Below are 24,941 nucleotides of genomic sequence, written 5' to 3' on the forward strand. Positions count from 1 at the left end.
TGAAATTTTGAAATATAGCAAATTCAAGATTCATTTTTGTGAGTTTTATTGTAAGAAAAACAATCTCTAAAATGCATCGAATGAATAGAAGAAAACTCCTTATGTTGGTTATGAGTCACTTATGTTTGTTGAGAACGAGGCTGTAAAGCTTTTTGGAGGATTGAAAAATTATTGGTTTTGAGTTGAGCATTCTTCCACATAATCTATCTGCAAGTAGTGACAGAGCTAGTCACAATTTTCACTGGGGTCAATTTTAATATCAAATAAAAATATATAAAATATTAAATAGATTCTTGAATATGTTAAGATGATTGAGTTTTATATTTATCTAAATATCAATAAAGCTCTATAAAATTATGGGTTTAAGCAAATTTTAGAAGGGTCAATGAACTAATTTTCCAACATTTTACCAATTTTACATACAAGTAAACATATTTCTCCAACAGCTGTCTTCACCACTGTGTGTAAGAAACAAGTAGAGTTTTTACTCTCCACAGAATCTATGTGTAAGAAACAAGTATAGCTTTTGTGAGATTTTTCAAGGGACAAAATCGTTTGTAGGAAGTCAGCCGTTCCTTCATTTCTCTTTGTCTAATCATGTTAGTAAGTCTCCCACTTTAGGCCACAAATATATAGTTTTTCTGTATTAAATTGTTATATCATACAAATATGCAATAGTACAAAACATAACCAAAAAAAAATCTATGAAATAAATATAGCTTGTAGATGACAATTTGGTAAAATAAGTGTAAATGAAAAAACAAGGAAAACAAAAATAATAATAAGAATTTGGTAGGGAGATAAAAAAAAAAAAAGAACGAATGAGTTGAGATATATACAAGAAACAAAAATAAAAAAATCAAGAAAATTATATACGTAATAGCTTTTTATTAACTAACTAGACTTTAAGTTGCGATTATTAAAAAAAAAAGTTTCAAGATATTGAACTAGAGATCAAAGTTCAGGAGTAAAAATTTAACATAGACGGTATATAATATTATATATGTTCAAATTTGATTTCTAACTTTTACATACAACTTTTTACATACAAATTGAATGTTTCTTTACGTCTTCGGTAGGCACGGCCCTTAACTACTGTACCTCCTTTTTCTTCATCTTCAACTTCATGCCTTTCTGACTTGTCTGCCTCTGTTGAATTGGTGTCAGTTCCACCAGCAGAAGCCGTGACATCACGTATGTTAAAAGCTCTTCGCGGTGAGAGAATGTGAAATCAAGGTGAGCATACTCAAACTCATTATACGATACATCAACCTCGGCATCTCTCATCACCTTGTAGTGTTTCCTCACCATGGAAGGCCGAATCACCTTGTCTTTCTTTCCCGCTACTAAATCCACAGGCACATCGATGAACCTGTAAGACTCCCCTAGATCAAGCGGTTCAGGAGAGCCATAAACCTCCATGTTAGCTGATCTGCTCCCGTAATCAAACATCCTGAATTTACCCGTGTGTTTGATCTGAGCAAGATGTTGCGCAACACGGAAGGAGACAGCTGGCATATCGTTCATGTTGTAGTGAGGCAACCCTAAGACTCCGACCCAGTTCGAGCTGTCTCCACCAACTACATAACTCATTAGCGTTTGGACCAGTCCACCAAGGGCAGGATAGTTGTGAAAGTCACGGGCTAACTTGTTCAGAAGCATCCTGAAGAATCTTGTCGGTATGTAGAAGGCAGGCACGATGCGAGCCAATACCGGACTCACAAAAAGGAATACGTACTCAACCAATGTGAAACCTAAGCTGGAATCCTCGTGAAATCCAGCAGGTGAAAGTAGGATCAGTCGGGAGAGTCGGTGTGGCTTTTCCTTGATTTTGCGAGTGATGACATACATCAGAATTGCAGCACCACCTAGACTATGACAAACGGCACAGAGCTTATAAGGCTCCTCCTGGTTGATTTCCTCATCGATATTTGGCTGGCAGAGCTTCAATTCTGAAGTTTTGATTTCATGGATTTTTTCTATCATCGCTGGGATATCCTCAGTACCGTGCTCGTTAATGGAGTATCGCCAGAACCTGCATTTTGTTCAACACCAATTAACACTAGCTTGCAAGCATATATCTCAGGCAAAACAGCCTTTTCTCCATCTCCACTATCATAAGGAACCTAGCCAGAGCAAGTAAACAAGAACTTACTCTTTCGAGGATATGTCCTTTTTCACATGATCTCTTGAAACTAAACCCCGAAAGTTCCCCAAGAAAACATCATAGCCTGTGAAGGAAACGAGTGTAAGAATCCAGCAGGTTTTATGTTAATTAATAAAAGATTGGAAAATTAAGAGAGTGAAAGCTTGAACCTTGGTCATACGCAGCAAAAGCCGGAGATCCAACAACCCCATTAGATACCCATCTGAAGAACGCACAAAAAAGAAAAAGGAAAATCAATAATATTTCATAGCCCAGACATATATAGTTTGAACATGTGGATCCAAACTTCAATTGATTATGGGATATTCCAAGTCAAAACAGAAATCTTTAAGAAGTTCAGAAAGAAAGCGAAAAAGGAAGGTTAGATGCTTTAAGCAACATAAAAGTATAAAACACAAAGCATAAAGCATAAAGCAGTATTTCTCTTAATCTTACCCAAAAAAAAAAACCCAAATCCATTCTTATGTCTTAACCATACCAAACACACATGCAAAGTATGATGAGAACAAATTATGCAAGAATTTTCCTGTTGTATTAGAGTCAGAAACATGGAACGGCGCCCTGGATTTCTATGCTACGTGGATATAGAAAGCAATGCTTCATCAACCTTTCAGCTTAAATAGTTTGCAACTTTTACACGTCATCTAAGAAATAGACCATGAACTCACCCCATTGAAGAATCCAAAATCCCATGCTGCAGATAAACAGCTTTCCTCGCATCTCGTCTGCAAAGACAAGAAAAGCAGTCAGGGATCTCATATTTAGGGAAGAGACAACAAAACAGGAAATGGAAAGGATCCACAAATAAGCGTACTATATCACAAGAAAGTTATACCTTGGTATCCTTTCCAAGAGAAGAACATATCCATCAGATGTAACAACACGAATAGCTTCATAAGGATACCTATTAAAGTTAGGAAAATAAATACTTGAGAAAGAAAAAATTAACAAACAAAAAAAGCACAAGAGATCTAAGCTGCCCCTACCCCAGCTCTGTTATGACATCTCGACACGTTCGAGTATCTGTGTTCATAGAGTTGTATAAGCGCGTGGGCCTTTCTGAAAGCGCTGGATCAGTATCTCCTAAAGTGGCAGTCTGCACAGTTTCATCATCTGAAACATCATCACGGTTTTCTTTACGGCTATGATTGGAAGAAAAGAACCACGATAACATTATCGCAAAAGCTTCCGATGGAGAAAGAAGAAGATGTGTAGCCTTGTGAAAAAAGTCAAATATCGCTTCTATGCAAATCTCAATAGCAAGATGAAGATCCTGCAAAATAAAGCATGTTAAGTAGATAGAGTGTGTGAAAAGGTTTAAAACACACAAACATGATTGAACAGCAGTGAGAAGCTTTCCGGAGGGATTATTAAATATTTGTTAGTGCATCGACAAACCTCAATGACTCCGCGTCTTCTATCAGTAGCTCGGTTGGGAACATCATGGTCTTTGCTTGAGCTAGTCTTGCTAATACGAGGTCTAGATGAATGTTGGTTCCTTCTTGGGCTCGTAGGAGTTCTTGAACTTTGTTTAAAGAATAAACGCAGGAAATACTGTGGTACCCATAGCAAGATCCGTAAAGGAAATATTAACCACCAAAGAATGAAAGTAATCCAGCCAGTCCAGAGGCTTTCTGAATTTGCAGAAGCGCTGGCCCAAGAGACGCGTGAGCTTTGAGATGATGGTGATGCAGGCAGGGCACCATCACTATCTTCTCCAGAAGAATACTCCAAGCTTGAAGTATCAGAATCCACAGAAAGCTCATGAATGAAGTGATTGAAAGAAGAGACCCCACTGCCATCACAAAGTTAAATTAGCATATTACCATAGTTAAGGCTATGCTTAAAAGAGAAGAATCATCACAGGATTCGGAAATCTTACTTATGCATCCAGCGTGGTAAACGTGGTCCACGCAATGTAGGCCTGAGTTCCCAGCCATGGAGACCTTCAAGAATATTAGCCTTCCCAGGAAGAATGGTCAACAGAAGAGCTGATACTCCATTAATGCATCTTGCAATGTTGTTTAAAGACTCATATGTTACAGTTTTCACTGACCTGCACTAAAAGCCAAACATAACCGAAAGCATAGTTAGCTTAGGCTTGTTAAACAATATAGAGGAAAAGACGAACATGTAACAAGAAGACAAACCCCCAAAAAAAAAAGTTCACGACAGCTAACACACCAACAAATTAAACCTTGAATAAAATAGTCTAACGAAACCAGAAAACAGAATCCACCAATACAAAGATATCAAAGTCTTAAAATCTAGTCTAAAAATCTCTATTGAGAAACCGAATTAGCAGATTACATCCAAGCAAAGGAAACGAGAGACTGAACTATAATAGCTCTGAATCAGAGATGATGATATGAGTAAGGTGCATGAAACTACACAGATGAAATGCAACTCATCGATAAGAGAAAGGACTCACTCTTTGGTGACAGCGAGAGCGTTGTCGACGATCCGTTGCATCACTTTTCTCCCAACTCAAAATTTAGAGAATCACAAAAACACACAAATTTTTTTTTTTTTTTTAAATAATCTGATTCGATGAATTTATCGCCGTTATCCGCAAATTTTCCAGGAAAACGACAACGAGAAAATTCTATCCACCTGAAAATAAACAAAAGATTCCGAGAATAGAAATCCCGTTGCTTCGAGAATATTGACCAAATCGCGATCGACAATTAATTCCGAAATCAAGGAGAACAAAAAAGAACGAAGAAGGAAAACACAGAGACCAGAGGAAACGGAAGGCGAGATTCGAGAATCAAAAAAATCCAGAAAAACAATAAATTGGGAGAATCCGATAAAGTAGGGCACGTCGGCGATTCTTGCCGTCCAGAGGAAGGTTGTGCAAAGAGAGAGACCAGATGGTCGACACGTGGATACGTGTTACTGGATCATGTCGAATGTGGACAAACTGCGACACGTAGATCCAACGTTTGGAGACGGGCAAGGTCAATTTACTACACCCAACACACAAATACGTACAAAGCAATGAGTAAATTCGACACACGAATGCAGTAATTTTAATTTTATAGAGGGAAATACAAAGCAATGTCGTGTCTATGTTTGTTTATAAAGGTTTTATGAAGGAAAATGAAATAGTGAAATAATAGTCAATAAACCAATCCATGAGAATATTTTCGAAAAATACGTCACAGAACAAGGTGTTTTTCTTTGCGGAAAATATATGTATTTTTTCTGTTCTCTCAAACTTGCATACAGTATATGCAAAGACTTGACTAAAAAGGAAAGAATTAAGATGTCTCAAAATATCCTCCACATTGTTCTTGGCCACAGAAGAAAGACTACAAATTATACATCAAAGAATCAGCAGCGTAGAGTAAAGAGTAATTATTAAGTTTATCTCTGTTTTGATCTCAAGCAGCTTTAAGGGCATTTCCTCTGGATGTAAGAAGCTCCATGCTCTTCATACCTGCCATGTACACAATTGCTCCAAACCCAAGTTAGAAGAGAAACTTGTTTACATTGTGAGTCGAAACCTACAGAACAGTCCCAATGGGTTACTTACTCAGACTTTGAGAACCACATCTGCTGGAATGAACCTAGCGATGCCAGTATACTCCCTCCTATCCATACACTGCACACATTCGGGTAACCAAAATAAGATCTCAACTCTTTGACCCTCTAATTGAGGAAGAAGTAACTTTGCTTCCCAAACCTGAATCTTCTCTCTGTTGTGTTACCGCTTGCCAACACTTTAACTCGAGCTGATTGGGGAGATTCCTAGAAAAAAAGAAAATGAAGTGGCCAATGGATTACTTTAGCCATCTCATGTGCAAGATTTTGCCTACAAGCCAAGGGGAAAGAAAAGAGAGAAGAGAGAGAGAGCTATACTTCTAATAAGTCCTTCTCGAGGCGTTCTTTCAACTGTTGCATTGATGATGTTCCACCCGCCAGCTGCAGTTATGTGAGAAGAAAGAAATGACATTGCTATATGTTTTACAAATTCTCAACTGAATGGGAAAAAAGTAAGCTGAATAGGTTTTCTTTTTACCAGAATGCTACTATACAACTCTCTGCGAATATCCACATCACATTTGCTAATGCTCTGTATGACCTGTAGAAAGGGAATTCAATTTACTTTTGTTGATTGAAAGGAGAGTGGGATTGTACAGGTAAAGAAAATACTCGTACCATTTGTGGTAACCCCCGAACCAAAGGGAGCATGTCTGTGTAATACTCCATTCCAGGAATCGTCTGTTAATTTGAAGAAGAAAAAAAAAATAAGAGGGAACTTAGGGATATAAAAGTCTTCGACAGACAACTAGAGGCAACTTATTGCACAAGAGGAAGATGATTTAACACGTTCGTACATATGAGTTTACAGGACTGAGCACAACATATACCTGAACTATGGAAGGGTTGAACATAACATCAGGAGTTTTGAATCTATCAGCACCAATTTCGAGCGTCCTGCATTGCAAGCGAGAAGTTAATATGATACTGTGTACACAAAGGTTCATGTGGGAAAAGAAAAAACGCCTCAAAAAAAAGAGGGGCTTACTGGCCATCAGGAAGCTCGTAAGACGTCATAGGTATGTTTGAATATGATTTATCTGTAGAGAAATTGCACATATCAGGAATACTAAGCAACCAACTGTTCGCTATACTTTCAAGTATCTTTGTTCATGTTTCTTCTCAGCAGCAGAGAATGTAGGAAACTGATTTTGCTTACATTAAGGCTTGAGATGATCCAAATTAATATTTTACTATATAACCAATGATCAAGCAAAAAATGAGATCTGTCAAACTCAACTCTTGAACTACTCCAAACTGTGTAGAAGAGCCAATAAATTAGACCAATGAAAAACAGGGAAAAAGGGATACCATCATAGGGAGTATCTGGAACTCGACAAATAGAATCCTTGATATCACTTACTATCATCCTCTGTTGAACAAAATAAACCACTCAAGTAAGAAAACAAAAGAATTTTTTAAACCAAGGCACCAATCTTAATTACAAAACTGAATCTTAATTACAAACCTGACAGAAGAGTTTGTAGCTTTCTGTGGTATTAGGAACATCAACATCTGTAACCTGCAAGGACTCAACGGGGCGAAATGAGATAAACCTTATCATTGCCAGTAAAAACTGATTAGATGCAAATCCATTCTCAAGACCATCTGTCTTTCTCTTTTAGGTGATAAAAAAAAAATCTGCAGTTTTAAACGTATCTGCAACTCAAAACCACAGAATTACCTGAAATTCTCCTGGTCGAATTTCTTTTCTCTTAAAAGAGTATCTAGGTTTTATCTGCAAAAGAAGAAACCAGTAAAGATCAAATGAAATGGCTCCAGAACGGTGTAACAATAGTTGTAACTCACTTTAATCCCTTTGCTCTCCAAGCTTTTCAGTAAGCAATCAGTGAGAAAATCTCCTCCAATTGGAGATGATATGACAGCCTGTGAATATTTTTTTGTCAAGAAAACAAGACATCAGTATTCAAGCTACACTTATGCTTTAAAAATGGAACTTGCCAAGATCCACCCGGATGAGAATTTGTATGAATGGCCGACGAGGACAAGTAAAAAACAAATTGTTCCCGTTATATGGCCATTATATTACTTTCTGAACTAAGCAGAGAAAATATCTATACGCATTCAGAAAATAAATCTGCAATGATCGACTTTATCCAAAAGAGCAATCCAAGAAATGTACTGTTTTTTCATGCAGAATTATTACTTAAAGAGTTAGTTTGGAAACAAAAGATGGGCCAACTTTTTCCAGCAGGAAAAAAAATCAAACAATAGACACAGCATACACACAGACTTAGCTATGACCAAATCAATATTACATATACCTTTTGAAGAACATAACCTTCATGCACCGGAGCAATAGTCGTGGATCCTCCACCACTGAAAGGGAGCAAAGTTTGTATACAGTAAGTAATTTCAAGATGAGTGACATAAACCGAGAGCATAGAGAATCTAAAACAGGAAGAGAGTGAAATGTGATTTAATTTAGAAGATGTTTAGATAAAACCATACAACATGGACAGAATAACATGGCTTCTAACTACTATAGTAAATTTCAAAACTCGAATTTCCACAGGTCTTACCAGTCAACAACCAAAGAAGTAGCACGGCCTGAAGCAAACGATGTGAGAACCTAACATGCATAGCAAGAGCAGAAGGGAGGTCAAAAAGGACAGTAATTCTAATCACTAGAATCCTTAATAAATAAATAAAAGCGATGGAGCAAGGTAGAGGGAAGATACAGGATTCTTGGCCATAAATAATGCTGGTACTTTGTATTTTTCAAACATTAGCTCAGCAGCCCTGTCAGGAATAAAATACATAGGAGGAAATCAGTTCCAGATCCGAGGTTAAATCAGTATAGAAAAAAGGATACTTAAAGATAAACCAGACTTTTCTCTCTGTTGCTGAGTGTTCAAAGGGGGCTCTGCTAGCAGCATCGGGTGCTCCTTGGGATCAATCATTAGACAGCTCCTTGAAAAATAAAAGTTTCATAGATGAAATCATCAACCAACCATAGATGGAAAAGTAAAAGTTAAAACAATTAAGAGAAAAACTAAGGGTTTATACTAGTTACCTAAAGGCATGTTCCCATACATTGTCCACGATATCCCAATCAGATACAATGCCATCTTTTATGGGTGACAATATCTAGTGACACAGAAATGTCAGCAAATGGAGAAACTGAAAATTTCTACTCAATTGTTTCCTAACAAGTTTGAAGTTTAAAACTTTAGTCCATAACAAAAAGCTGACCTCCATCTGATCCCGGCGAAAGTTCAAGGCTTGGGACCCTACAAAAAGTTTCCTTTTGCCCTTTTGTTTATCAGGCTCAACGACATTGTTATTTGCATCCTCTGTGTTTGAATTCGCATTTGCAGCATCATCAATATCCATTCCATCTATTGTCCCAACAACCTTATGGCACACCAACAAAATAAAATAAAATCAACCTAAGTTTTGCGAATTTCTCTACACTAAAAGGACCTAACTTCAAAGCAAATAAATCAATTGCAAAGAGAGGAAAGAGATGAAGTAAAGAATGAGAACTGAGGCTTACGGAGGGAAAAACGGCTTTGGGGGCATCTTCTCCGGCGTAACCAGCTTTGCAAGTGTGAGAACCCAAGTCTACTACGATAGCTGACACTTCATCTGTCCAAACACAAAACCCAACGGAAAAAAATCAGACCTTGAAGAGACGAACTCAAGCGAGAAGGAAAACAAGTAATGCTGAATTTTATAATCAGAAAGAGATTTCTGAAAGCGAAAAAGAAACCCACCTCCGCCGTACATGGCTGCCGAGAAAGCGAGACGAGGAGAGGTTTTCTACCGGAGATTCGTCGGAGGGTTTAAGGACGGACCATAGTAACTTATTAAAGTGAGTTCGAAATTGTCGGGATATAATTTGTCTCGGCTTGTGAAGTGAATACTAAAAGGAAGACAGGGACTAGACCCATAAAACCTGAACATGGACTAGAAGTCTAAAACTAAAGAAAGTGAAAATAAATTTAAAAAAATAAACGCCGTTGCCGGGGATCGAACCCGGGTCACCCGGGTGACAGGCGGGAATACTTACCACTATACTACAACGACTTTGTTGTTACCATTCTATTATTTTAAATAATTAAATTCTGTATTTTTATTTCGTTATTTTTTTACTGCCGGTAGCTTGCTGGCGATACCGGTAAGTTTCTTTTTGGTCAACTCGAAACAGGAAGCATAGTTTATGAATGAAGTCGAAAACACAAAAGAAGACACAAACATGAAGAAACTCAGTGTTGCAACCAAATTAACACACATCGTGTGTGCAATAACAATACCTGTCCACAGTCACACACACCAACCCAATTGATTCCGACCTTAAATACTCAAAAAACCACCACTTTCTCTCAAAACAAAGAAGAAATTCTCCAAGAAAAAATGGCTTCTTCTACTCTCTTCATCACTCTCTTAATCAGCTTGTCTCTAACATTTCTCCAAGTGGTTCTCGCTCAAGTCCCAGGCACCACAGCTACATGTGCCTCCATGCTTCTTTCCTTGGCTCCATGTGGTCCATTCGTGCAAGGCTTTGTCCAGCTTCCGGCTCAACCTTGCTGTGACGGCTTAAACCAGGTCTATAGCCAAGACCCAACTTGTCTCTGTCTCCTCCTCAACAACACTTCGACTTTGTCCCCAGCTTTTCCAATCAATCAAACTCTTGCTCTACAATTGCCTCCGCTTTGCAACATGCCAGCCAGTTCATCCTCTTGCTCATCCTCCCCTGGTACGTAGATTTCTTTGCACAATTCGGTATGTGGGATCAGAACTGTGTGGGATTCAAGTGAAACTTATGAGAAACATTTTTGGTTTATAGGAGGAGAGGCGCCTAGTGATTCCTCCTCTGTTGCTCCACCACCTTCTAGCTCAACCGGTTCCCAGGTCTCTCTAGGTGCAAAGAACAGCTCTGGCGTTGCGGGTAAGCTTTTCGTTATCTGCTAAAACCAAAATGAGAACAGTTGACATCTCTCAATAAGAGTGTTACTGACTTTGTTCACTTTATCAGCGACTCCAGTGGCTCAAGTGGCACCAAGACCAACCAGCTTTATGGGATTAGGTTACGGTTTGAGATCCTCTGGCTCCAAGTCTAAGATTCAGCTAACCATCCTTGCACTCGAATTGGTCCTACCCGGAACTCTTCTCCTTATCTGAGTTTATCTGCATTTAACTACCACCACGGTTTTAGTTACATTCTCATGTCTTCACTTTTCTATATGAATCAAGAACAATTTTATTTAGAGATTTCAGAAAGAAGAGATTATTGGTTCTCTTCATAAAGCAAGTTTCAGACAACGCAATGCTTGGAACAGAACAATGACAAACAATAATTCGTTTCTTATAATCGGTTTTCGCTTCGGTTCTATAACATTATGAACACAAACTAGCTCCCCAAAAGTAAAAGATTCAGTATTTTTTTCTTCTTCTTTCTCTAAACACTGAACTGAAACTAATCCAAACTAGGGGCCACTTCTGTTGGGTTAGACTCGAACACATCTTCCGAGTTGGAACTCTCTGCTTCGTCGAGAAGGTCACGAGATTGGATCGCCTCTTTATACACTGGAGTCTCCTTGAAATCCGTTGCACCTTCATTGTACGTCCCCGCCGCAATTCCGCCGGAGATTAGCTGTTACAGAATTAACCAACGCACTGTGAATTCATTGGTTCAACTCAAGCAAGCTTTCAAATTTAGGGATCGTTATAAAAGTAATTGGAAAATTTGATCGATTGAAATTACCGCGAAAAGGATCCCGAAAGCCCACAAGTATTGAACGAAGAACCCTAGACCATCCCACTGAGGACCTTCAAACGGATCAGGTTCGAGCCCAGGAAGATCCTTAATCGCAAACTTAGGCGCGTCTTTGGGATCACCTCTGAAGCGAGTATTCACCGCAAACCTATCTTCGCCGTCGTCGTCGTCGGCGATTTCGATCTGTGACGGCGGTTTCTCGCCGTCGTAGACACCGTTTTGCTCTTCGGGCTGTTCCTTGGTAGTCGTCGGGACGAGACTCCGACGCTTCTTGCTGTCGAACCGGCCGGTAGAGGAGGTTTTTTTGGCGGCAGAGACCACGTGGTGACGGGTTCTTGAGGGGTAAGAGATGTTAACGAGTCTGGAGGAGGAGAAGAGATTTCGAGAAGAATCGGTGAGGTCTATGCAGCGAATACTAGCTCCTCCGCCACCGCTGCTCACGGTGAGAGCCATTTCTTTAGTTGTGTGGATATGTGAGAGAGGGAAGCGAATATAATGAGATTCGAAGAAGATAAGGAAACAAAAGAAATAACGTCATTCTTTCCGGGTCTTATTGAAACTTGACCCGACCCAACCCGATCCCAATTGACCCGATTCATTACGTATTAAATTTTTTTTTAAAATAAAAACATAAATCGAAGTTATACAAAATGATACAGCCCAATCTTACAATTAACATATGCTACGGACACACTACAATTTGAATCTTACGACAATATAATCCCCATAATAAAATACAGTCTTGGAGATTTAAATTTCTTAGTGAACATATTCGGGAATAATTACCACAATAATGTATATGGAATTATTTGTTTAGTCTTAAAGACTTAAACTAACGAGATGTTCGATAAATCCATCCAAATCCTTAACAGAGCTTCCACGTTCTTGGATCGCATCCAACGCTGCTTTCCTCAGTTTTGCGGCTCGGATCCTCTCCGTTTGCTTTCCGGTGACTGAATCAGCAAAAACTCGGGCTAACTCGTCCGGGTCAGGCACCGTGTCAGGTCCTTCGCAAGCACGCACGCCCACTTTCAACTCGTCGACCACCAGAGTCGCGTCAGTGTACTGATCTGCTCTCATCGGCCACGTCAGCATCAGCACGCCGTTAACAACGGCCTCCACGACGGAGTTCCAACCGCAGTGCGTTAGAAACGCGCACACGGCTCTGTGCCGGAGCACAGCCACTTGCGGGGCCCATCCTCTGATCACCAGACCTCTCCCAGCCACACGATCCTCGAAGCCTTCTAAGATATTGCCACGTGGTGACGAGTCTTCCTTGACGGCCCACACGAAATGGACGCCGCTTTTCTCGAGCCCAGAAGCGAGCGCGAGAGTCTGCTCCTTAGTCAACACAGCTTGACTTCCGAAGCACACGTACACCACGTGGCTATCCGCACGTGCGTCAAGCCACGACATCACGTGGTCGACGGAAACCGATGTTGGGCCACCACGATTGTTACCCTCGGATACAGGAAGAACTGGGCCTACGGCCCATACACGATCATGGCCCAGCTCTCGCTTAAGATGCTCGAGATAAACACCTTCCATGGCGGAAAACGAGTTCACGAGGAGTCCCCAACTCGTCGCGTTATCTCTGAAACAGTCTCTAATAAATTCCCAAGCTGGGTCTCCTTCAACGTAACTTAGGTAGATCGTGGAGATCTGAGACAAAGGGTATTTCCAACAATTCGGGATCTTGGGAAACTCGAGGATCTCATCGTCGTTTTTCCTTATGGGCATCTCGATCCAGAGAGTGTTGAGGATGCAGCAAGTGATAGCAGCGGAAGGAGAGAATTCGAAACGAGGGATTCCGAGATTCTTGGTCCATCCAAGGAAGAAATCAGAGACGATGGCTACAGGAGGAGAAGGGTGAGAAGTGATCCAAGATTGAAGCGGCGCGTGGAGGCTACCAAGCGCGTGGATCATGGAAGGGAAACCGGAAGGAGGTAAGTCTTGGACGTTTTCGACGCCGGAGGGAATTGAAGGGTGAGAGGGAAAAGGGAGGATAAGAGTTTCGATGTTAAGTCCGGCGGAGAGAAGAGTAGAGAGAAAAGGAAGGTTCTTAGGAGTGACTAGAACTGTGATAGTTATGGCGGAGCCGCCGCGGAGAGCGAGGTGGTGGGTGAAATCGAAGAGGGGAATCATGTGGCCTTGCGCCGGGAATGGGAAGATCAAGACATGGGATTTTGTCGGATTCTTGTAATTCTCATTCACTGTCATTATGAGTTTTTTTTTCTAGTGAGCTTTGTTTTTTTTCTTTGCCGGAATGTTGGTGAAGCAGAAGAGAAGACAGAGATATATTTAAATAGGTGTGTTACTGTCAAATAAACCATTTGCGTTACCAATGTTGTTTCGTCACTTGGAGAAAATGCTTACGACTCTTTTCGATAATACTGAGTGAATCCGAGTTTTCTATATTACTGTAGCATCAAATCACACTTCAGAAGAGCTTAATTTAGAATGAACAGATTAAGAAATATTTACGTAACGTCTCTTACATTGGTTACTTATTGTAGCAAAATGGGTCCTCGCTCCTCATAGGTACACGTCCTAAAACATGGAATTTTGTCTTTAATTTTTTAAAATCACAAAGATTTGGTGAGGTGTTTAGTAGGTGATTTACCAATAAAAGCGTGTGTATATTAGTCATCAAACAATAATTAAAGTATATATATATATTAAACGTTTCAAGTAAACATCTCTATGTGGATCGAGAAACAGAAATTAAAAATCGAGAAGAAATATAGACGTACTAGCTATTTATTGATCTTAGAATTAGGTTGTGATTATAAAAAAAAAAGTTAAGAGATATTAGAGGTGAATTGGTGATCAAAGCTTTAAAATAGAAACTTATATGTAGCATAAACCATATACAATAAATTTTTTTTCAAATTTAATTTCTAAGTTTGACATAAAAATTGAGTGACGTAGGCAATGTTTCTTTACGTCTTCAGTAGGCACGGCCATATTAACCGTGTCATCATCGCTCACTGACAAAGCCAAGTTCACAAGCGATAGCGAGATGGTCGCTTCCCCATTTCTACAAATTTTCATCGGTCAGAGACTTATAGGCAACTTTCCCAGTAATCACGGATTTACAGTCTTGAAAATGAAACAAGTTACTCAAGAAAGCAAAGAGTGAAGGGAAAAAAAAAGGTTAGTTTAGAAAAGAAAAAATTATGCATACCTCAGTTGGTAATCCACCTGTTCGTTCTAAAACATCAGTTGGCAAGGTTTCAAGAACCCTCACAGGAACAAGTTCCTTGGTGTGCCTGTTTCAACACCTCTGATTAACATTCCCATATATACAACAGCTCTGATTAATGATTGGGATTGCATAATTATAACTTGTATGCATATCACAACAATCGTACCATATGTAATCAACAGTTCCGAGGAACCTGGAATGATACGTTGTTGCCAAAGGTTCACCGCGTTGATCTCTCGTTCTATGGGTACCCTGAAAGCCCTAAGGTGTTAGCATACTAGAAAGACAGCTACAACATGCTGCTTTCCCTAAACGTTTGTTATAATCGAGTATAAAAGAAGGCCACACTTCCTATAGCTGCTCTGAGTAAACAAACTTTCATTTCTCTTGGATGTATGTTTTTTTATTCTTCAGGTAAGAGAAACTAAATTTAGTTTTTCCTGTCAAGCAGATTTCAACTCTATTCGATGAATCCAGCCAAGTTATCGGATTGAATAAAGACTTATTCATAGATCAAATGCCTCAAGCAGTAGTGAACAAGAAACAAAAACACTTACAGGAACTCCAGTATAAGCGCTGTTAAGCTTCAGTTGATGTTGGACATGAGTAGTTGCTTGACCACCAGTTGCAAGCTGTAGTTCTTCCTGACTCCATTCATTAATTCGTGACGCATAGGCAGCACTGAAAAATGGGGAGTTGTTTACTTAGACTAAATTGATATCGCACTGGCCAACGAAGAGATATAAGTGATCTACCAGTTCATCAGATAAACAGAAAAGGCACACAAATACATAACTCAGAGAAACCAAGCATCTCGACCAACTTCCAATTACCTAAAGGCATAATGGTTTCTAAATAACCTCTCCTTTGTATCAAGTTCAGACTGACCAGAAATATGCCTGCGGTCATGGAGTTGTGTATCCAACTGTGCAAAATGAAAAAGGAATATATAGAGTTCACTTCAACTATCCCAGCGAAGTAAGAAAAAGAAAAAAAAAGACCAGGCAAAATGTAAAGGCAAGAGTTCAGGACCCTCAATAAAACTCACATCCGCTGAAGTTACGAAATCATAGATTGGGCTCTGTCCACCAAATTCAGAACAAATATCAGAATAATTTTCAGCCAATAGAATAAGTAACCCGAAACAATAAAAAAAGTTGGTAGAAATCACCTTTGGAGTGCTATTCAGATCACCAGCAATTGCCACTGGAATATTTCCCCATTCCTGTGATAACTTGTAAGCCCTCTCTAGAAAGAGTCTGACCTAAAAGTTTGTGGTATTCCAAATATCAACAAAATGTTTGAGCTACTGAGAATTTCTTATCTATGCTACCAGGCATATATGTACTGATAAATACCACGAAATACTCTTCAAAAAGTTGCTATTATTTCTAAACGTAGGATGTGTAGTGTGAACAATGTTCTACAGATTCTATACATAAGCCAATTTCATCGGAATTTTGTAAGGATCTAGCAATCCGTACCTGGCCTAGCTTGATATCCCCACGCTTAGGATTGAACAGGACATGTATATTCCCAACCACTAGCCTTCGAGAACTTGTAGATGTTTGCCTAGAAATCAACCAAGTCAACGCAGTGAGCGTGGATATATAAAGATCTTAACAGTATCTTGAATCTTCTCTCCAGTAAAAGAATCAGAACAGAACTCAGACATACTTTGAAGATTGCGTGCATAATTTAGATTTTGGGTCCTCACAGTTCATCTGTTCCGAAATACAGAATCAAAAGAGATTAATTATTTGACAAGTACTGATACTAAAGCATATTAAGTAATTAGCATGGCTGCAAAGATAACAGAATTAAATTAAATCCCCACAATCAAGATGCATCTTATCCTATATCTGTAGTCCTATTAAATACTTTAAATGGTGCATACCTCTAAGACACAAAGTTGAGCAACATTGTTTCGCAGGCCAAATCTATCAAACTCTATTTCTTCATGGTGTAGAAGTTTAAATCTGCATGCACAGCACATCTATGACATGAATGGTGAAACTAGGAGAGGAAAAGTTTAATACAAAATAAACTACATCGAGAAACATTAGAAAGCAAAGCTTAGCGATATATTCTGAAGACAAGGTCGTAACTGATAACAACGTCAACCTATCATGAAGAATTTCGAAACATTTGAAAGAAAAACTAGTTAATACTTGTGAAATTAACTTCCTACACTCCAGGAAAGAGATATTCCCTTCGGAGAGTCCAAATGGCTAGATTCCTGACGCCAGCATATCGAGCCTTCCAACCACACACAAAATAACCCTAAATGGAAATAACAACTTACAGTTTCTCTTTCCAGAATATAGAACAACCATCACTCGCTTCTCCAGTACGAATCTACAAAAATATTAGACATTATAAAAAGAGCACCTGGAATGCATACGAGATTATACACTTTTTGACTCATACATACCTTGTGAACACCTTGGAAGCCCCTATTTTTAAGAAGACCATCTAGTTCATCAAAGCGGTCAACCTCCTGCAGTGAACTTAAATTCATGATAATGCAACCAGACAAACGTATCTTTCTACGCACGTAGTTGGATATAAATGAAATTTAAATATAAGTTCGCAACACAATGTAGCTCTAGGCCGTTCCTCTTTTTCTTTATTAACAAAGAGAACCCATTTCTCAACATGAGAGCAATCCTCCAATGAACCATTACATAAGGGAGATACAGTACATTAACAATGAACCAACTCAATAACTCATATGGAGAATACAACTACAGGAAAAAACCAAGAAAGACATTCAACAAGAGACAAACTTTGCTTGCGCCTTCTCATACGCATGGAATTTCCATGTTAATCATCCAATACACTATGCAAGCGGATAGTGTAAAGCCAAAAACTTGCCTGAAGACATAAGATGCTTGCATTATAGCCACCAATCTCCTTGCATATGAGATGTTTCCGTCTACTCCACTCCAGGTGCCTCGGCGGAACGTTGAAATACAAGTCCATGTGGTTCGACGCATTGTCAACGCCAAGTAGATTGTACGAGACTAAAACTACTTTATCTGATCAATGAAAAAAAGGTATCAGTTGATTTTTCATATCCTAAATTAAATGCATGATTAATGTATGCTACCGTACCGAGTGTGATTGCATTGCACAGACCTTTGAGATTTCTAAAATTGCTAGCGGAAAACACCCATTCGCGCTCAGAAGAACTCGAGATCTTCTCCTTGCTTATCCGTCGCCGGCGGCGAGAAGACTTACTTCGCCGGCTGGAAGGGTGGGATTTTAGGGTTCGGGCTCCAAGTGGTCGGGGTATTGACTCGTGATTATTGGATTTTTTGTATATGTTCACCGATGTTTCCGAAATTAAAGATCGCTTCCTCTTGGTGACGGTGATTGAGTGCCGCATCGTCGTCTTCTCCCGCTAGTAGCCACTCCGCATTCGTGGCGATCGATTCCGATTCCCACCGTGAGCTTTCAGCTTTCCGTTTGTCTTGTTGGAAAATTAAACCATATTCACTCGGTTGAACCGTATTCACTTGGTTATCCTTATGCCACCGGTTTATTTTGGATTTTCAATATTTTATTGCAAATCATATTCTGGTTCTAATAATATGGATTTTCATTTGATATCTTTATTCTCATTTTTAATGTATGTTCAGAACTAGCTTTTGAACTCAGTTGCCAATTACAAGTTTAGAGTTGAAATCCATAAAATTTAACAATATGTACAATTTAAATCAGATGTAGTGATTGATTTGTTTTGAGAAAAAATATACTAAAATACTGCTGTTTTGTTGTTAAAAACCCATGAGTAAACTTAGCAACTAGCAGAAAAATAAAATGTTTAGTTATATAATTTGAAGTGTTATATTTATACTATCCTTAACACCAACAAGTAACAACCATAAAACGAATATTCTTATCACTAAGATTTTGTTTGTTAATCTGGCTTTAATTAGAAAGAATTGTCTAAACGATATGGAAGTTTGATGCCAATAATCAATTGATCACTATGAATTATTTATCTATGGTTAGTATAAAGTATTCTCTTTAACATAAGTATATAATGTAATCTATGGTTCGAAGTAAACATAAGAGCTATAAGGACGTGGTGTCCAAACTCCAAACTCCAAAGATTCCAATATATATATTTTTTTTTTTTTTACTCATTCCAAATCATATATTTATGAGTTAATCGTCTCTTAAATGATTTAAATCCCGTATTTCTCTGTTAGCATTTGGTATGATGATTTTCCTCCTGTTTTAGCCGAGATTTGCCACGTGTCATAAACCCGTATAAACGATTGGAGAAGCGAAGAGACCCTGTTACCGCCTCCTCCTACATTCGCGCTACCTCCCTCCGTACCAAAACCCCAAAAACAAAAATCTTAATTTTTTTCTAATTGTTTTTTAATTGTAATTTACTAAAAACTAATCGTTTGAGTTTTATCAGTAATCAAATCAACCCACATTCCCATCACGTCTCCTTTCTCCGTCTCTCTGTTTTCTCTCAGGTTGGACCTCCTCCTCCACACGCGCTTCCAAGTTTTCCCCAGAAAAAAAATTCTTCTGGATTTTCAAGGTAAGGAGGAAAAATGATCGCTTTCTTCTTCCTCCTCATATTTTTATCGCCATGATCCTATTCTCCTGATCAAACGACTATATTAAATATGTTTTGACTTAGTTTTTCTATGTCAATTTTTCTATTGTTGCACCAAAATGTCCCCTTTTATTCATTTCCTGGTAGGTTCGTCTCTAAAAAGCGCTGTTTTTTATTTTCTTTCTTGCTAACATTGGAGTGTTGTTTGATCCTTATAAAAATGAAATGAATGGAACTGTGATTATCAGGGCTTAATGCCTCCTTCAAATTTGGAATTCCTTGCGTTTCAATTTGATCAAGCTGTTATATATTAACCTATCTTTGCTTGTGGAAAAAGAAATGAAACTAGACTCTTTTAGGGTTCCTCTAGCTTCTTCTTTCATGGATTTTTATCTAACGCTCAAGTCTTTTTTAAAAAATCAATCATGCATGTCTCAGGAGTTGTTGGTAGAGAATGAAGGAGTTTTGGGTTTATCAAGTGTTTCCATAAGAGTTTGGTTTTAGGACCTCGACGCACGCGTGATGAATTCAATGCGTGATCAATCAGGAAGCCCTTATGGAGACTCAACTCCTCGTAGTCCTTTCTCTCCCTTTTCTCCATTATCTGGAGACGAAAGGCATAGAAATCTGGCAGATTCCAAAAGAGATTCAACTCCTCGTAGTCCTTTCTCTCCTTTTTCTCCATTATCTGGAGATGATAGGCACAAAAGTCTGGCAGATTCCAAGTTTCAGCAAGCCCTTGCCAATTCCGGAGCATTAGGTACTTTACTTTCTTTTTTTTACTTTTTTGTTGTCTCAATCCATTCCCATTTCTACATAGGTATTCTTGTATTACTGTCTTAACTTGTATGTGTATGTATATAGATATACTTTTCTTCTTGTTTTGTGATTCTTGAATTGTCTTCTGTTCACGGCAGATCCATTATCCCCTGGATCAATGCACCATGGAGGACACAAGTTTCATGAGGTTTTCCAAATGAAACAGGGGCGTTATGATCTTCAAGCCTCAAAGATTTCTGAAATGATGAAATCGAGTAGCTTAGATGTATTTCCTCTTATTACCTTGTTAATGAATTTCTGCATTTGCTTGGATTTTGATTATTCGTTTTGAAACCGTTGGTTTTCTTTTGGATCCTCTTTACAATGTTCTTGGCATAATGTTTGATGCAGAATGCTCCTACGCAGTCACTTCTAAGCGTCGTGAATGGAATTCTTGATGAAAGTATCGAAAAAAAGAATGGTGAAGTCCCTCAGGTACTTGGATGACTTCATTTATCCTTTTTACTGGCTGGGAAATAATTTTGACAAAAGCTTATTATGATCAGCGAGTGGCATGTCTCTTGAGAAAAGTCGTTCAAGAGATTGAGCGACGCATAACAACTCAAGCTGAGCATCTAAGAACGGTATGGTTTTATTTACTTGATAGCAAATGTTCAATTCCCGGTTTTTTTTTTTTTTTGGCTGAGTAATTTCCTTTTGTTACCGTGCAGCAAAACAATATGTTCAAAACTCGTGAGGAGAAGTACCAGTCAAGGATTAAAGTCCTTGAAGCCTTAGCATCAGGAAGTGGTGAAGAGAATGAGGTAATCATTTGTTATAGTGAGTTTAGGCTTTGAGAGACTCATTGCTTAGGATCTTGTTTCATAATGTGTTACATCTGCCAAATAACTTTTTTTCTTTTTTGCCAGATTGCTACACAACAGCTTCGACAGATAAAGGTACCATTATTATACTACGAGTTGCTTTGTGAACTGAATTTAGTAAGAAGTATTTATAATAGGCTTGACAAGAAAACTAACCTGGACTTGGGATTTTTTTCTGAATGATAGACAGAAAAGTCAAACTGGGAAGAAAAGAAAAGAAGCGGAGAAGAAGATATGCTTAAGCTATTGAAAGAAAACGATCAATACAGCCTCCAAATTTCTGCGTTGAGGTGTGAACTGGAGACAACTAGAAAAGAATATGAACAACAATGCTCTCAATTGGAAAGCCAAACCATGGTCGGTACATTGCTTTATGAACTGACTTTAGTCAAAGTTTTCTAGTTTGATTAATGGCTTGGCCTGACATAAAATTTACCTTAACATGAGATTTTCCTGTTTGATATAGACAGAGAAGGCAAAGTGGGAAGAACAGTGGAAAAACGAAGAGGAGGATATGGCCAAGCTATCAAAAGAAAATGATCAATTCAACCTTGAGATTTCTGCGTTAAGGCAAGAACTAGAAGCAACTAAAAAAGCATATGAACAGAAGTGTTCGCAAATGGAAAGCCAAACAATGGTGGCAACAACAGGGCTTGAGAGCAGGCTGAAGGAACTTGAAAAAGAGGGAAGAGAAGCAAACAATGCAAAAACTGCCCTTAAGGAAAAGGTCAACGAGCTTGAAAAAATGGGAAAAGAAGCACATACTGCTAAAAAAACTCTTGAGGAAAAAGTAAAAGAGCTTCAACAAATGGAAAAAGAAACAAAAACTGTTAACACAAGCCTTGAAGGAAAGATTCAAGAGCTTGAACAAAACCTTGCCAACTGGAAGACTAAAGTCAAAGAAATGGAGGAAAAATCTGAGTCTAAACTCCAAAGTTGGAGTCAGAAAGAAGTTTCCTATAGACGCTTTATTGATAACCAGTCTCAGGCACTACAGGTATGTTTGCACAAACTGTTTGCTAGAGTAACTATTGTATAAGATATGGTTGGCTGATTAAGCTGAATCTCAGGAGCTGAGGTTCTATTCAAGATCCATCAAGCAAGAACTATTGAAGGTTCAAGAGAACTATACAGAACAGTTCAGCCAATTAGGTGAGAGAATCTTCTTATGGATACTAGTCATGATAGATTTTTTTCATGACCTTGTAACATTTGTAGTGTTTCTCTTCAGGAAAGAAACTGATTGAACTTAGCAATGCTGCTGAAAACTATCACGCTGTACTAACTGAAAACCGGAAGCTTTTCAACGAGCTTCAGGAGCTCAAAGGTAGTGAAGATCATGTTATGTATTGCTATTTAATATATGCTCGGATATGTAAATTTCCAAAACAGAATTGCAGCCTATAAGTTATATACTTGTGACTTGCAGGAAACATAAGAGTATTTTGCCGGGTGAGGCCTTTCCTTCCTGGACAGGGTGGTGCAAACACAGTGGTCGAGTACGTTGGTGAGGATGGAGAATTGGTAGTCACCAATCCCACTAAACTTGGGAAAGACGGTCTTCGCCAATTTAAGTTCAATAAAGTTTATAGTCCAAATGCTACTCAAGGTTACCCGCTCTGTTTTTCTTTTGCTTATCATTTACTTCATTATCATTTATATTATGTATTGTACATTTCGAAACATCAAAGTATATTTAAGTTCATTTTGATATTTTGGATTCTTGCAGCTGAGGTCTTCTCAGATATAAAACCCCTGGTTCGGTCAGTGCTTGATGGGTACAATGTTTGTATCTTTGCATATGGTCAGACAGGATCAGGGAAAACGTATACAATGGTATGTTTTCATTTTCCTTTTCTGAAAAAGAAATCTTCTTCTTCTTCTTCAGTGGCCTAAGCAAGATCATATGTTGAGTTTCATAGGAATTACACTGACTTGCGTCTTTTACCTTCTTTCAGAGTGGTCCAGACGGAGCAAGTGAAGAGGATTGGGGAGTTAATTATCGTGCTCTGAATGATCTCTTTAAAATATCTCAATTTCGTAAGGGAAACATAAATTATGAAGTGGGAGTGCAAATGGTGGAGATATACAACGAACAAGTTCTGGATTTGCTCTCTGAGGACAATTCTCAAAAGAAATATCCTTTTTTATTTTGTTTTAAAATTCTTGTTTGATCTATAGTTTTCCATTGCAAGTGTGTATCCATTCTTTCTTTTTTTGTTGTTTCCCTTGACCTGCACACACTAGGGATCCTTTCTACAACTACACAAAATGGTCTGGCTGTGCCTGATGCAAGCATGTATCCTGTGACATCAACCTCAGATGTGATTACATTGATGGAGATTGGACTACAGAATCGAGCTGTTGGTTCTACTGCCTTGAATGAACGAAGTAGTCGCTCTCACAGGTTGGTTCTTCTTCATATTGATTCCCATGTAACAAAAACAAACATGTTTTTTTAACACCGATTTGTATGACTCCTTTATATAAATATGCAGCATTGTCACTGTTCACGTTCGTGGTAAAGACATGAAGACCGGTTCTGTTCTATACGGCAATCTTCATTTGGTGGATCTAGCAGGAAGTGAGAGAGTAGATCGCTCTGAAGTAACAGGGGACAGGCTTAGAGAAGCACAACATATAAACAAATCGCTCTCATCTCTTGGAGATGTGATATTCTCTCTCGCTTCAAAGAGTTCCCATATACCATACAGAAACAGCAAGCTAACACAGATACTCCAAAGTTCTCTTGGTTAGTTAAGTTAAATTGTTATATTCTCTAAACAAAACCTTTAAGAAGGAGAAAATATCATAAGCTTGTTTCTATGTGATGTTGGCTTTTATACAGGAGGACGAGCAAAGACCCTAATGTTTGTGCAACTCAACCCTGATGCTACTTCATATTCAGAGTCAATGAGTACCTTGAAATTCGCAGAGCGTGTTTCTGGAGTCGAACTTGGTGCTGCAAAGAGCAGTAAAGAAGGTAGAGAGGTTCAAAATTTAATGGAACAGGTTAGTAAAACACACTTTTCTCACTCGTCTTCTCTCTCTTATATACTATGATCTTGCTTGCCATTAGCTCTAGATATATATATATATATATATATGAATCATTTTGTTGGTTTACAGTTAGCGTCCCTTAAGGACACAATAGCGAGAAAAGACGAAGAGATAGAGAGGCTTCATTTGGTAAAGGATAGCCATCATCCGCAGAGACTTCAGAAACCAATGATGTTGAGAAGAAAGAGCTTTGGACAAATCGATGACGTAAACTCAGAAACAGGAGACTATTCATCACAGTCAAGGCACTCTGTTACTGACGGCGAGAGTTTCTCTTCCTCTGTCGAAGCAGAGTACGAGGAGAGGTTGAGCGAGGCTACTTCTGATGCTGCTTCTGTCGGAACTCAAGGATCCATGGATGTTACTAAAAGACCACCCAAAATTTCAGACAGGTTAAAGACATCATTGTTTCTTGTTTTAGTTTTTTTTATGGTTTTAATAGATCTTTGTGTTGTTTTAAAACGTTTTAATTGCAATCGCAGAGCTAAGTCAATGACTTCAAGGTCAACAACGAGTGTAACACGACCACTCGATAAACTTCGGAAAGTAGCTACGAGAACAACATCGACCGTTGCTAAGGTCACGTCGGGCATGTCCACATCAAGTAAGCGAAACTGAGAGATTATACATACTAGATTACAATTTGAAGATTAAAAGTGTTAAATTTGTGTAATTTTGGTTTATTATCAGATTAATTACATTGATTTTTTTTTTTATAATGTTTCTCAGGTATTAAGAAGACTGGAACCGTTTCTAGTTTGGCAAAGTCCTCTAGACGGTGGGCGTAAATTTATGCTTTTACCCTAGCCACCATAACCTTACACGAACACTGCATATATCTTTTTGTTTTTGTTTCAGAAAACTTTACGTACCTTAACTTATTTCGACTTTTTTTTTTGCATTTTCCTCAAATATCTGGCTTCGACTGGGACTACAAATTTGTCCAATAATTTATCTTATTTATGTACACACTTTGTAAATACGAAGCT

General features: G+C 38.5%; 7 protein-coding genes and 1 non-coding gene across 13 annotated transcripts; 2 read left to right on the top strand and 6 right to left on the bottom strand.

Annotated features, from left to right (window-relative positions):
• Nucleotides 1–953: 953 nt before the first annotated feature.
• On the bottom strand, nucleotides 954–5,016 carry LOC18008824 (lipase member J). Of its 2 annotated transcripts, none has more exons than XM_006390430.2 (9): nucleotides 4,599–5,016; nucleotides 4,050–4,223; nucleotides 3,566–3,962; nucleotides 3,154–3,440; nucleotides 3,003–3,071; nucleotides 2,836–2,892; nucleotides 2,317–2,369; nucleotides 2,156–2,231; nucleotides 954–2,035 (listed from the first exon to the last, which is right to left on the bottom strand). In XM_006390430.2, the coding sequence occupies exons 1-9, from the start codon at nucleotides 4,637–4,639 to the stop codon at nucleotides 1,093–1,095; spliced, it is 2,097 nt and encodes a 698-aa protein (XP_006390492.1). In that variant the 5' UTR covers nucleotides 4,640–5,016; the 3' UTR covers nucleotides 954–1,092. The 2 variants fall into 2 exon arrangements, with proteins under 2 accessions (XP_006390492.1, XP_024007213.1); XM_024151445.1 differs by having other exon boundaries at nucleotides 4,050–4,228; nucleotides 4,599–4,730.
• Nucleotides 5,017–5,416: 400 nt separating this feature from the next.
• Nucleotides 5,417–9,563, bottom strand: LOC18007885 (actin-related protein 4). Its single transcript, XM_006390431.2, has 20 exons — nucleotides 9,454–9,563; nucleotides 9,234–9,325; nucleotides 8,930–9,091; nucleotides 8,751–8,824; nucleotides 8,567–8,647; nucleotides 8,416–8,476; nucleotides 8,257–8,306; nucleotides 7,999–8,053; nucleotides 7,523–7,600; nucleotides 7,398–7,451; nucleotides 7,182–7,235; nucleotides 7,025–7,085; nucleotides 6,702–6,753; nucleotides 6,544–6,610; nucleotides 6,332–6,394; nucleotides 6,192–6,254; nucleotides 6,032–6,094; nucleotides 5,856–5,920; nucleotides 5,706–5,774; nucleotides 5,417–5,609 (listed from the first exon to the last, which is right to left on the bottom strand). The coding sequence occupies exons 1-20, from the start codon at nucleotides 9,464–9,466 to the stop codon at nucleotides 5,564–5,566; spliced, it is 1,323 nt and encodes a 440-aa protein (XP_006390493.1). The 5' UTR covers nucleotides 9,467–9,563; the 3' UTR covers nucleotides 5,417–5,563.
• A 131-nt stretch (nucleotides 9,564–9,694) lies between these two features.
• Nucleotides 9,695–9,766, bottom strand: TRNAD-GUC. The gene has a single exon. It is a non-coding gene; the product is annotated as a tRNA-Asp (tRNA).
• Nucleotides 9,767–9,917: 151 nt separating this feature from the next.
• On the top strand, nucleotides 9,918–10,791 carry LOC18008828 (protein YLS3). Its single transcript, XM_024152015.1, has one exon. The coding sequence runs from the start codon at nucleotides 10,094–10,096 to the stop codon at nucleotides 10,442–10,444; it is 351 nt and encodes a 116-aa protein (XP_024007783.1). The 5' UTR covers nucleotides 9,918–10,093; the 3' UTR covers nucleotides 10,445–10,791.
• A 133-nt stretch (nucleotides 10,792–10,924) lies between these two features.
• LOC18009072 lies at nucleotides 10,925–11,960 on the bottom strand. Its single transcript, XM_006390433.2, has 2 exons — nucleotides 11,445–11,960; nucleotides 10,925–11,333 (listed from the first exon to the last, which is right to left on the bottom strand). Exons 1-2 carry the CDS (start codon nucleotides 11,907–11,909, stop codon nucleotides 11,157–11,159), a joined length of 642 nt encoding a protein of 213 aa, XP_006390495.1. The 5' UTR covers nucleotides 11,910–11,960; the 3' UTR covers nucleotides 10,925–11,156.
• Nucleotides 11,961–12,054: 94 nt separating this feature from the next.
• LOC18008830 (UDP-glycosyltransferase 89B1) lies at nucleotides 12,055–13,825 on the bottom strand. The gene has a single exon (XM_006390434.2). The coding sequence runs from the start codon at nucleotides 13,674–13,676 to the stop codon at nucleotides 12,276–12,278; it is 1,401 nt and encodes a 466-aa protein (XP_006390496.1). The 5' UTR covers nucleotides 13,677–13,825; the 3' UTR covers nucleotides 12,055–12,275.
• A 429-nt stretch (nucleotides 13,826–14,254) lies between these two features.
• LOC18008909 (carbon catabolite repressor protein 4 homolog 5) lies at nucleotides 14,255–18,121 on the bottom strand. 2 transcript variants are annotated; one of them, XM_006390435.2, is made up of 14 exons: nucleotides 17,806–18,121; nucleotides 17,542–17,705; nucleotides 17,099–17,164; nucleotides 16,970–17,022; nucleotides 16,562–16,643; nucleotides 16,342–16,388; nucleotides 16,149–16,236; nucleotides 15,836–15,928; nucleotides 15,713–15,745; nucleotides 15,498–15,589; nucleotides 15,222–15,345; nucleotides 14,831–14,916; nucleotides 14,644–14,728; nucleotides 14,255–14,496 (listed from the first exon to the last, which is right to left on the bottom strand). In XM_006390435.2, exons 1-14 carry the CDS (start codon nucleotides 18,053–18,055, stop codon nucleotides 14,437–14,439), a joined length of 1,323 nt encoding a protein of 440 aa, XP_006390497.1. In that variant the 5' UTR covers nucleotides 18,056–18,121; the 3' UTR covers nucleotides 14,255–14,436. The 2 variants fall into 2 exon arrangements, with proteins under 2 accessions (XP_006390497.1, XP_024012593.1); XM_024156825.1 differs by having other exon boundaries at nucleotides 17,782–18,121.
• A 982-nt stretch (nucleotides 18,122–19,103) lies between these two features.
• Nucleotides 19,104–24,774, top strand: LOC18008473 (kinesin-like protein KIN-14P). 4 transcript variants are annotated; one of them, XM_024155917.1, is made up of 20 exons: nucleotides 19,104–19,231; nucleotides 19,688–20,009; nucleotides 20,167–20,294; nucleotides 20,420–20,503; nucleotides 20,575–20,652; nucleotides 20,740–20,832; nucleotides 20,938–20,967; nucleotides 21,079–21,249; nucleotides 21,359–21,889; nucleotides 21,963–22,044; nucleotides 22,124–22,219; nucleotides 22,322–22,501; nucleotides 22,622–22,728; nucleotides 22,851–23,030; nucleotides 23,133–23,299; nucleotides 23,391–23,644; nucleotides 23,741–23,904; nucleotides 24,022–24,344; nucleotides 24,435–24,556; nucleotides 24,682–24,774. In XM_024155917.1, the coding sequence occupies exons 2-20, from the start codon at nucleotides 19,772–19,774 to the stop codon at nucleotides 24,738–24,740; spliced, it is 3,087 nt and encodes a 1,028-aa protein (XP_024011685.1). In that variant the 5' UTR covers nucleotides 19,104–19,231; nucleotides 19,688–19,771; the 3' UTR covers nucleotides 24,741–24,774. The 4 variants fall into 4 exon arrangements, with proteins under 4 accessions (XP_024011685.1, XP_024011689.1, XP_024011693.1 ...); XM_024155921.1 differs by lacking the exons at nucleotides 19,104–19,231; nucleotides 19,688–20,009; nucleotides 21,079–21,249 and having other exon boundaries at nucleotides 20,172–20,294; nucleotides 22,851–23,029; nucleotides 23,135–23,299; XM_024155925.1 differs by lacking the exons at nucleotides 19,104–19,231; nucleotides 19,688–20,009; nucleotides 20,938–20,967; nucleotides 21,079–21,249 and having other exon boundaries at nucleotides 20,172–20,294; nucleotides 22,851–23,029; nucleotides 23,135–23,299.
• Nucleotides 24,775–24,941: the final 167 nt, after the last annotated feature.

This window comes from Eutrema salsugineum, unplaced genomic scaffold (assembly GCF_000478725.1).
Source record: "Eutrema salsugineum unplaced genomic scaffold, Eutsalg1_0 scaffold_9, whole genome shotgun sequence".
In the NCBI taxonomy this organism is placed as follows: Eukaryota; Viridiplantae; Streptophyta; class Magnoliopsida; order Brassicales; family Brassicaceae; genus Eutrema; species Eutrema salsugineum.